This window comes from Accipiter gentilis, chromosome 25 (genome assembly GCF_929443795.1).
Source record: "Accipiter gentilis chromosome 25, bAccGen1.1, whole genome shotgun sequence".
Lineage (NCBI taxonomy): Eukaryota > Metazoa > Chordata > Aves > Accipitriformes > Accipitridae > Astur > Astur gentilis.
This window is the reverse complement of record NC_064904.1, coordinates 11136639-11148749: the sequence shown is the minus strand read 5'-3', so window position 1 is coordinate 11148749 and position 12111 is coordinate 11136639. Positions and strand designations below refer to the sequence as shown.

Sequence of the window (12111 nt, the reverse complement as noted above, 5' to 3'; positions counted from 1 at the left end):
GAGGGAACAGACTATAGCCCATCTGGTGAGGCAGAGAACGGATTTAGCAAGACAAGTGTGGGACCTGAGCAAGTAAAATCTCAGTCATCCTAGCAATTACCCTACTTACTTTGCACTTCCCATGATCAGCTGGCTGCTCTGTCCCCTGTAACAACCAGGGATTGTGGGGTTTCTTGCTGGCAGTTGCATTTCTCCCCCTGCAGCTCAAGTAAATTCATTCTTTTTTTATACATCCCCCTGCTGCGTAGCCAGGCACATGTGCCAGGCAGTCTGCTGGGGGCTTCCCTGGAACTTTCCTCCCAGTCTTTTATTTTTTCTGGGAGAGGTCTAATTAGCTCCATCTTTCACCTGACCCAGGAGAGCTTTGCTAAACTCATTCACCCCATGGTTATGCAAAACATAGCAGTGCAACAACTTCAGCAAGGGGTCATCTACTGAGTATTCTCATTTCATGCTTTAACAGACATAACATCTACACCACTTCTCCTTTCTGAATACAAGATACCTATGCACGCTCATAACAACAGAGAGCTCTGGGCAAAGTCTTGCTATACTGCTTAGACTACAGGTCCCCTGAATATAAATAAAGCATGCAGTCAACTTGTGCAAATTCAAGATGTATTAACATCCTGTACTTACCAATTCTGTACACGTCTTTAGGTATATTTTCTCTGGATATGAGATTCAAAACTCAAGCATAAATTGAAGTCTCCCTCCTTTATCTGCTGTAAGTGAATCTCAGCTGAGGTTATAAGAAAGGTATATTAAAAAGGAAAAATAAGTCTTCTTATTTCTTCTGGTTTCTTCTATATTGGACAGAAATAGTGGATAATGTTTGAAAGATTAATTCATAACTACAGCTCCACTCAGTGCTATTCAGTTGTGTACTATTCAGTGTCTCTATCAGAAAATCACAAGCTATAAAAATCAGTATATTTTAGCCATTTCTGGGGCCAAGATAGAAAGAGCATTTTTCAGTTTGGAGGATTCAGTATTTTTTGGTATTTTGTTGCTACTGTATTAGCTTTTAGAGAACAGAAATCGAAGCTTTTATGTATGTGTATATATATGTATATAAAAAGTCCACATTCCATAAGAACATAAAGTTTCTCAAACAGATCTTTACTTTTTCTACGGCAGGGTTTTTTCCCCACTAGCATCAAGCAGATTTTTAACTTTATGGCTAATATAACAACTTTAATAGGCCTATTCAAATAGATTTCAAGTCAGATAAACTCGAACACCAAAGGAATCATAATGGTAATTTTGCCTAGCTTTCAGTATGATACCAGCTACAGTATTATCTACAATGTTTCCTGCACTGAACCCAAAACCTCACTTCCTATCTTGATTTCAAGTGATGAGAAATCCATAGCTATTTATGTGATAACCCTAGATATCGCCATTCAGCAGACTAGAGAGATAATTTCATTTATCCAGATATTTTAATCTTTATCCATGGAGCTCTGGCTGTAATAACTCACAAAAGATAGTGACTGCAACTCAACTTTCACTTGCCAGTAATTAAAATCTAGTCTTCTATACCACAAGTTCTCTACTGTTCTGCTGATGTGAGAGTGGTTATTTTTAACTGCAGTAACTCATTATCAAACAACAAGAGTGATCTACTTTGGCAAGGGATACATCAGCTTTCTTTGCTGGCCATAATACTATTTCCAACATGCAACTTTCACCTTCAGGAAGGCTACAAGAGGAATAAAGCCTGCATCTCACAGTTTACAGCTAGAAATCCTCAATCCACATCTTATCTCTCTTATCCTGATGGTAGTGATGGGATGTGGACAGGGCTGGTTAATGTAAAAACTGAAGACCAGAGATTTTTCACCATGGTAATGAGGGGATCTCCATATCTTCATATATGATTTATGCTTTTCTAATTGCTAATTAATGGGCAAAGCCATAGAAAAACAGGCACTTGAATTTCAAGCCTTTACACTCATAACAGCATTTACTGAAAAGTTGTCTCAAGGTTGTTGCTTGACATCTATCCAGAACTCTAGCAGAAACAACTAGCAACAGCTTGCTCATTAATGGGAGTTTTAAGAGAAGCAAAAAGATAAGCCAGAATGCCACACTAGTCTGAAATAACCCAGAAGTGCCTTTGAGATACTTGACAGGACTCATCTATTGAGACATAATGTAGAGGAGTTATGGGGTTCAGACCTTCTGATGTTCACATGTGTGTGGGGAAGAAGGGGGGATTCTTGTCCATCACATCAAAGACCCTCTTTGCACAGGTACAGAGAGTTTGGAATAAATGTGATTCTCTGTCCCTGTATACATAAAGCTATGTTTAGACAATGACCCAAGTCTGTAATTAAGTGTTCCTCATTATAATTTTCTTAGTGGTAGCAGTGTTTCCTAACAACATTTCTACTGTCTTACTTAAGCAATTAATGTATTTTCTTTGATACTTGTTTGTGACAGATTTTTGTTGGTACCATTTAACATGATCCTATGCCTTTTTATTGCTGCATGACAAAGAAAACCAAGAGTTATTTACATATCTAAGATGGCTGTTTCACACCAACTCATCACAGTCATCTGAACTTCCTTAAGCTGTGACATAAGGATTACTCCTGCATAATAGCAACGGGGTGCTGTAAGGAGACTACTATTTCCCTGCAGGAGCCAGCAGAAGCAGCTGAACCAGTTTGTCAAGATAAAAGCTATGCTAACTGGCAAGGACATTACCATGTGAATCTGAACAGGATTCCTTTGGCTGGAAGTGGGCTGAAGTGTCAGAAGCATCATTAATCATTGCTGTGCCTTCTTGTGTGAAGTTACCCAGGTCACAACTCTGTCAGGAAACAGTTCTCCCCTCTGGGAAGTGAAGCTCTCCTGAAGCCCCAGCTGTAGTTCCAGTTAAAGGCCAGAAACGCAGAGGTCTTCAGATGAGCTCAGACATTTTAAAATGCAAGGAAGGGTGCAGTTACAGCATGTGGTACAATCACCTATTTTCTGCTTAAACATTTTCTAGCTGTGACTACACATGCTTATTCTTCACTGAAAGCTAAAATCTTTAACATGCAAGTGCAATTTTTGTTTAGCACGGAAAGAAACTTGTTTACTTCTTCTACAGCAAGACCACCTTAATATAGAGGCAATAGGCTTAATATTCAAATATGAGAAGTGTTTAATTGTCTGTGCTTGGAAGATAACCATTTTGCTGGTTTGACACACCTGTCACAATGAAAAAAATATATGAAATAAACTTTATAATATCCAGATCCTTACATTGTCATTATATTGTCTGGGGTAATAGTAAGGGAGGGGTTTCATAAGCATGTCTGTCTTCCACATCAAGACAATTTCCAGACACAGAGAACTCTCTTGTGAATCATACAACAGATGAGTCTTACCACAGTAATTTATTTCTTAAAAATCTAGTTTATTGCACTTGTCTCAAAGCACAAACAAAACCAAAAACCTAAATACAGAAATAAAAGTAAAAACCCATCCTAATTTCATTAAAACTATGCTAAAAAGTAGTCTGATAAGAGCTCTTGACACCAATTTAATATTAACGACCATAGTACAGTATTATACAGTAAACAAACAACTAGCAAGCTCTAGCCATTATTAAGATGACTTTGAAAAATGTAATACAAAAGTGTCACTATTAAAGAATGCCGTTGTACTTGAGCATCTGCTGCTTGGCAGGGCACAGAGAAGTACTTGTGTCCCTTCTCCAAAGGGATTGACTCAGGAGCTGCCACAAGATACTTTTAAGCTGAATTTCAGCTTCTTTGGGGTCCTCAAGATACCAAACTATGCTTGCATAAAACAGACTAGGTTACTTCACAAGCTGATTCCATTACGATCCACTGCCAGACAGGCTAAAAAAACCCACTGGGGTATCTCCATATACGGATGAGATAGCTATGAAGCAAACATATCATCTGTAAAAGGGAAACAAATCTGTCCTCCCTATAACACAGAGATCAGACTGAGAACTGACAGCCAATATCACAAGTGCTACTAAAAAAAGTGACATAACTGGGTTCTCTCTCCACTGATTTACATTCTCACCTTGCACCATGTTTGTTCCAAGTTTAGTGCAGTACACACATGAATTATTCTGAAAGAGAACAGAGGTTAAAAAGAAAACACATCTTTTTTCATATGTATTAAGTTCTCAAAACAGAAACATCCCCACTTTTCAACTCCTGGCCTTTTCTGAAGCTGGCTCTTTTACAGTACTGGTTAGCAGCTGCTTAAAACATTCTGATGATTTATAAGCTTAGAACAAACATAAAATAACTCCTCCACCTACATACCGAACTCAGGTTCTCTCATCTATAGTTCTATTGCTTAAAAAAGATGAGGTATCTTTCAAAGAAGATTTAGTGTAAAGAAAAATAAACTGCAATGATTAACTTAGGTTACTTCCCAGTTCATCACATACCTCTGCTGTAACATCTGTTAAGACACTTCAAAATTTAGCTAACATAGCTAAAAATCAGAATATTGTTAAGTATTTTCTCACAATATCACAATTTTTAACGGGATACATAGGTAATTCTATCAATTACCATTTTTCCTTTTAATACATCTAAGTTTGGTACTCAAAACAATTTGAGTCCAAATATTAAAGCACTGGCTGGAGGCACAAATACAGCACAACAGGAATTATGAAAGCTGCCTTGTACATTCCTGCTTTGTACTACAAACCCAACATGCAACTTCTTCCTACTCCAAAGTGGGACTTACCCCCCAAAATCTGCCAGCTTCCTGATGGCTGTGTGAAATGGGCAGATGTCCCCCTGAATTTTAGGTGTAATCCAAATGTCTCCCTTGTGAATGAAGCCAAATTATGAACCAAATTTCTAGAAATGGAAGGTTAGTATAGCCTTGCAGATATTTACATGGAAATGGATCAAACCAAGTTCATTTCAACACCAATGCTGTATAATTATGATGTTCTGAGATCTTACTAAGAAATACTTTGCTTTATTTTCTTCCATGCTGCAAGGGAAAATAATTATAAATATATGTACAACAGTCGGAGAGCGTTCCCATCAGTTTGAAGTTCCAAGTACAAGAAGAAACTGAGAAATGCTTAATGTTTCTGCTGTAGAGAAATATTTAATGCAACAGAATTCCTTCTCAAAATAAGTATACATGTATTAGTGTGCATGCTGTTGTGAAGTAGTCACTTTCATTGCTAGTAAGATTAACTTAAGAGTTATATTTCCAAAGGAGCTTCTACAGTAGTACGGTATAACAATTGCAGTATGCCACACCTAAAGAGTCTCCCAAGACATAATGGAACAAACATCAGAACTCACAGCTTGGGGGCTATTTAACAGGTCAGTTTTTCAATACAAAAGTGCTAATATTACAGGTCCGATAAGTGGCTTTTAGATCCAACATTCTGTACATACATTACAGAAATTCCGTATGACCTTCTGTTTTTTTCACTGCTTCACAAGCTTGAGAGACTTCATATCACTTCCCATTCATCTTCAAAATCATCAGGGTGAAGCAGAACAGAATTGTCATTATTTTTCTGCAAACTATGGGAATGGCTAAAGGTCTTAGTGAGGCGCTGAAGAAGGGATCCTGAAGCACTGATCGCCCACAGTTCATCTAGAGGGGTCACTGCAAAGCATAAATTATCCATCTTTTAATTAAGGTAGCAGGTTCCAATTATAAACATTAAATAAATAATATTTGGATCCATTTTCCTAATTATACCCGGACAAGGTTTTTACTAATGTGATAAAGGCACCCCTGGTGAAACTCTGTGTCACAGTCAACAAGGCATTTAGAGTATGCAGCTCTCCTTGCGTATGGTCAGCTTTAGCACCATCAGGCAGAAGTCAAAGCAGGTATCCCAATGTTTTGGACTATCATGCTGAACCAACTTGCCTGTTAAACGTGAGACATTTCCAGGAATCTTCTTCCAGTAGTCTCCTGCTGGATTCTTGTCAGTAATGCCATATCGACGAGCTACATCTCCATTTGGACAGCGTGCCCAAACAGTTCTTGTACTTATAGCCAATTGACAAGCCTGCAAACCTAAAGATAATTGGACATGAATAGGGAATAATCACAGGCTTTCTTACACACTAAATACACTTGCAGAAAAGTTTATTAAGAGAAGATGGCAAGACTATAGCAGTTTTTATATTTTTTTATATTAATAGTAGAGAAGAACTCTCCATTATAAAACGCACAAAGAAACACCTAGTTTTCCAGGAGGCTTTCTAAGAAAGGATTAAGAAGACAATTTAGGACTACGTATTTACTTACACTGACTTTAGGGGAGTTAAACAGAGTAGATGGTATTCAAATCTGAGCTTCTGGCCCTGAGTAAGCAGAATATCACAAAGTAGGCCACTTGCAGCACATGAAGCACTGGTGAACAAAAAAGCTTTTTAATTGCTGACTTTGTACTCACTACATCTATTGACCATAAGGATATCACACTGTGGATACATTTTGTTATGTGGCCACAGCCACAAGCAACAACCAATTAGAGGATCTTCAAAACATACTTTTGGAGCCTCTGCTGTATTTTATTACCATATGGGGAATAATCCAACAGTTATAACTTTAGTTTGTCTAAAAATGGTTAACATTATAGACGTTGTGGAATTTTTGTTTCTTCTTCCTCACAAGAAAGCAAGTACTCTGCAACTAAGTGCCATGCGTTTATGCAGTGAAAAAATCGTTAAAAAGCAGACAGCATCAATACGGTTATTTAGAAAGGAACAACTGAAATTTAGTTTTATTTACAGACAATGCAAAAACGTAATTACCTAATCTAGACTGCGTCCAGCACGCAGGATTAATAGAAAGATGTGCAAAATAGCATTAGGTTTTTGTTATCCACATCTAGATAGGAACCCCATGTTGTATCACGTTTAAATACAAAACTTCCCACAGCACAGTAGTCTCCTATTGCTTAGGAACACTGCCTTAGTTCTAACTGAAAGGGAACTATACCATTTATTAATTCAGTGGCAGCAGCCTGAAATAACACACAATGGAAATTCATCAAAATAATCAGATTTCTCTTCAATAACTACTGAAGTGTTTTTAAGTAAAACCAAGGTCCTCTTTAAAAGATAACCCTTATCAAATACTTTACTATGTTCCTATAAATAAGCACACTTGATTGCTGAGAAAAATATTGGATTTAAGCATTGCTATCCAATTTAAAAAGCAACAGGGGAAAAAACCAAACAAACATAAAACCCAACACTGAAAAAACGGCAGAAAGAACACAGAACTGATGTATTAATTTTTACCTGGTACATGTTCCCAGTCAGTGCCTACAGGCATCTCATCTGTAATTCCAACTCGTACATGGACATTCCATTTGCTATCAATTGCCCACAACATCTGATCATTTGGACTTGAATGAATGCTGACCAAGTTGATTCCTACCGGCTATAAAAATTAAGCACAGTATTTAAACTTTGTACTACTGTATCTTTGTACTACTGTATCACTTGTTCTTCACAGAAGTACTCAAGAGAAGTAAAATATTTACAAGATACTAAAGACAGGAAGAAATTTGACTGACATTTTATTTGTAATTGTACAAAATTACCTATTTTGCAAGAAGTCAATCCCTTCCTAAATAGAAAAGGAACATGAATGAATGTCACCCAAAGTTGCTGATAAAGATATACATATTTAATGTTCAGCATCTGAGTCTAATAATACTAGTATTTGTTTAACCACTGTTATTCCACTCAGGTACAGTTTCAATTGCAAGTTGAAGAGAGAACTCTTCCACTGAAATGCACAAAGTACAATATTTTCCTCTTGCCTTCCTGAAAGTTTTCCTAACATAACTAAATCTGCACTTCTAAACATATACAAGCAGTACATTTTTACAGTCTGAATGTCTCCTTTTTGCAATGAAATGGTGATCTGCCTTCTTCCCTGTACTCCATTCTACAGGATTATGACTGTGGAACTCCTTGCAGACCACTGCAGTACCAGTGCAGCCACACCTGCAGGAGAGCATCCACAACACTACCTATTGGCACACCCAAGTGAGATACGCTTCCCATTCTGCTCCCAGGCAAGTCCTTATTCTATCTGCTTCTATGGAGATTTGCCTTAACTACAGTTCCAAATCAGCGTTACTGACCAAGTTTTATGGACATCATAAAGATGATGGTTTTGTAGCAAAATATATCAGCCAACACGTTTAGCAAATACAAATATCCTGCAAAACATGTACTTTAAATAAAACGCAGATAAGAATTAGAAAAAAAGCTTTTCTCCACATCAGCCTAATAAAGCCACTGAAGAAGAAGGTAAGGTGCCCTGAAATACATCACCACCTGACAAAGAAGCACTGCATTTCTTGCTTTAGCTTCATAGGCATAAGCTGACTTCCCAGTGTAATAAATAGAAGACCAAGCAGCTCTTTGCAAATATAAACCTAGGAATACAGAAGCATAATCTGCATGTGTATATAAGCACACAACCCAGTCCCAGATGGGCCTTCTGTGTACATAACAGTTACTTGCTTTGGTTTTGCTTTTAAAATTCTGGTGCTAACATATGTCTGACCCAGCTATAAGCAAGTTTGACTTGCATCACCAAATTAATCCTGTCTCTTCAGGTTGCAATGCCTTTGACAGACTATCTTCTCATGTTTGTGCTCTCATTAGGTACTTGCCCTCTGTTAGAAGCTTGAGGCTGGTAGAGGCTAGATGAAGTGTTTAGCTCTGGTCGCAGTAAATTCACAATGGCTGCTGTTTAAACACTGTAAAGACACTAATTGCCTTGTTGACTACATGGAATATATAGAATCACAGCATCGTTTATGTTGGAAAAGACCTTTAAGATCATCAAGTCCGACCGTCAACCCACCACCACTATATAACTGCCTAGTTACTTTCAAACTGGTATTCTGCTGTATTACAAATAAATTGAAGTACCATATTGAGGAAAAAAACCAAAACAAAACCAAAAACAAACCAAAACAAAAAAAAACCTCACCAACCAACCAAAAAAACCCCAAACCACAACAAAACACACCCTAAACCCCCATACAACTCTCCTCTCTGGTTTTGCTGCCTCTTCACTGAAAGTTATCTTCACTCCTGGCCCTGTTCCTGTTTCTCCCCTCCACTTTGATTCATTTATTTCTATGGCTACTTTGGCTCTGACTCCTTCCTACCTTACCCTGCTCACCTTCCCACAGCACTGTCATGCTGTGTGCCTTGCTACTGTGCTGCTTCCAGCTTCACCACAACCCTCTCCATGTTTCTGCTCTTGTAGTCCATGTTTTCAAGTAAGGGAGCTGTGCAGTTAGTAGCTTGTGCAGACTGACTTACTGCATGTAACAGATCTTTATGGTTTTTCTTTCTTTCTTTTTTTTTTTTTTTTAAATCCACTTATCTCACCCTCCCCGCAATGTTCTTCTACCACAGTTACCTCTTCCTCTGATTTAGGACTTTCTGCCACTCTTCCCCCATCTCCTTCCCACCACAAATTGCCAGTGTGTCTGTCTATGCTCCACCTCTGCAATACACTTCCATGTCCCAACTGTGCCAAACAGCTTGGTGCGACCCTTGTTACTGAACTGTTGGGATTTGTATACCTTGCCCTCCATTCTTCCATGTCAGGATTCCATTCCTCTCTTCCTGTCATTTGTCTAGAAAAGAATTCCCTGAAAATGAACTGGAGGAATATATTTCTATCCAGAAAGATGTACTGAGTGCTTACAGCCAGTATTTAAGCCTGTTCATTACGACAGATTTATAGGTAGTGGAAGCTAATAATAGCAGACAAAACACCCCGCAAGAGGTAGCATGAAAGGAGTTGCATGATGCTCAGCTAGATTGCTTCTGATACCACTGCAGGTTCAAGTATAATCAAAGGAATTACCTCTACCCTATTCTGCAGCACCAACGTATCTAAGAAACAAATGGAAATTATCAAGTTCAAAGTAACAACTCTACAGTCTTGGCCAAAAATTCTTCTCATTCTTTGTTTTTCTAAGTGAGCTCCTGTTTCCTCCTTAAGTTTCCCTACCTCTCTGGGTATTTGACTTCCAGCTTCTCTTCCTCTTTCAGGCTACTTAGCTCTTCCTGATAAACTCGCATCAATAAAACATCCTCCTACTCACTCTCATTATAAAGGATCCAGGCAATACACTGATGGCAGCATCCAATGCTCTTAACAGAAAACACCGCCCACCACTGCATCTTTCTGCTGTGAAACAGACAGCAAAGGACAACTGATGGGACAGATAGCTATATGATTATATACGGCAGCTTTTGGCACAAAACAGTGATGAGATTGGGAAACAAGTACAGGCAATTCTTAGAGCCTGTTGCAGACGTTCTACCTCTGGGGTTTTTTTACTCAGAAAGCAGCTGTCTACAACAAAAAGGTGATCTCATGGCTACCACAGTAGGGTAGATAAAATTAATTTAACATTTTCTTGACATAACGTACTATTTTTTGTAACAATCATACTGACAGCATCTCAGATATCCCTCATTTTCACTAACTTTTAATTACCATAAGCATGCTTTAAGTATTTTATAATCTATATAACAAGAAACAGAACTCTATAGCTGCAGTTAAAGATTAGAGTTCTCTCATGGCAGTAGAGAGAGATATCTGTTCAAATTCATAAATCTGCTGATAACATTTCAGAGACTGATAACCATGAAAATTAATAAATTATTTCAGCAGAGGACTTTTCTCAGTTGTTTTAACTTCCAATAGCATTCATGCGATTTATAAACCTTGACTGCAAAATGTGTCATATTTGTAATTTACTGAAGAGTTTGGAATTCTAAAGAGTTTCTCAGCCCTTCTCTTCAGATGCTGACACACCAAACTGTTTATAGGTTTATCCACAATACTCATCACTGTGAAAGATCGACTTCTTATACAGCATTAATGGATTCAGTGTTATCTGATAACAAATGGTGGAATATTGTTTTCCTTTTACTTGTGGTTGCAAAAATTTCTAAACTCAAAAAATCTCAGGACGCTGACGGTTTTAGCCAAGAACAGAACGCAGATCCTCCTGTCCTCTGGTCTTGTACTTCAGCTACAGAAACCCAAGTCACTCTGTCTTTTGAAGATTTCCCACTACAACCACTGACTGCAACACATGCTAACTATGTACTGTGCAACATTTAAAACTACATACTAAGCTGTGAATACCTTTGTTGTCTGCTACAAATAAAACCAATGAAAAATAGTTTGCTAGCACCCATATGTCTGATGAGAAAACAGTGCTGATAAAATGAAGTAAACTTGAAGGAAGCACTTAACCGACAATTTGTTAAATGGTATCAAGTAGTAGTGTCTGTGCTAAACATATATAAGTTACAAAGTTGTCCGTTAGCTTTATAATTCTGGGGAAGCAATTTCCTTTTTTTCTGCAAACCAGAGAAACACGCTTCAGTGTAAGAATTTCATTTAAACAACAGTATCAAACAAAATCCAAAGTAAAAACTAATGTAGTTCTACCCTCTCCCCCGACCTACTACTCAAAAGTTTTGTCTTATTTTAATTCAGGCATGGCTGAACCCAAAACACAGTGGTTCAACTTCCTTGTCAAGGTGGAAAGGACAAACACACATACGCCCACAAAAAAGGCATCAGAACATCTTCCATGTCACTTTTCAGGAGCACAGATTCCACGTAGCAGCAGACCTCCACTATCTCTGTTCTGCTGCAAATATCCAGGACGAGGAAGACTAAACATAACATTCTCAGCCTGTCCAAGACGAGTCCTTTTAATAACAGGTTGGTGGCTACAGGCAGCACAAATATTCTCCTCACCTTCAAAAGACAAATCAGAAACACCATCAGCAGGTCCAGGCCAGGCTATAAGAAGGTCAGATTACAGATACTTCTCACACTGTTGAGCATTATCTGTATATCAGACTAATCTGACTATTTTCATGGCTAACAGACATCCAGACCCTATTAACTATAATAACAAAGAATGCAACTTAGAGAGACCCTCCTTTAATACAGGCCTAACTATTTGCATATTATTTTCTAAGTTCCATTTGAATGAAGGCTGTAAAGCACTTTCAGCATTACAGATATCAAGAAAGCACGAGCAACGTTAAGAGAGGTATT

The 12111-nt window shown here is 38.0% G+C and overlaps 1 protein-coding gene across 4 annotated transcripts in view; it reads right to left on the bottom strand.

The window, feature by feature from the left end:
- Positions 1-3397: 3397 nt before the first annotated feature.
- TECPR2 (tectonin beta-propeller repeat containing 2) overlaps positions 3398-12111 on the bottom strand; it is a 45514-nt gene continuing 36800 nt past the window's right edge. For 3 of the 4 annotated variants that reach the window (XM_049829044.1, XM_049829041.1, XM_049829042.1), the window contains exons 18-20: positions 7281-7422; positions 5896-6045; positions 3398-5625 (exon numbers count right to left, since the gene is read on the bottom strand). In XM_049829044.1, coding sequence (XP_049685001.1) covers positions 5468-5625; positions 5896-6045; positions 7281-7422 — 450 coding nt within the window. In that variant the 3' untranslated portion in view covers positions 3398-5467. Of the gene's footprint in view, positions 5626-5895; positions 6046-7280; positions 7423-12111 lie in introns of those variants that run through there. The other variant, XM_049829043.1, reaches the window with a different exon arrangement.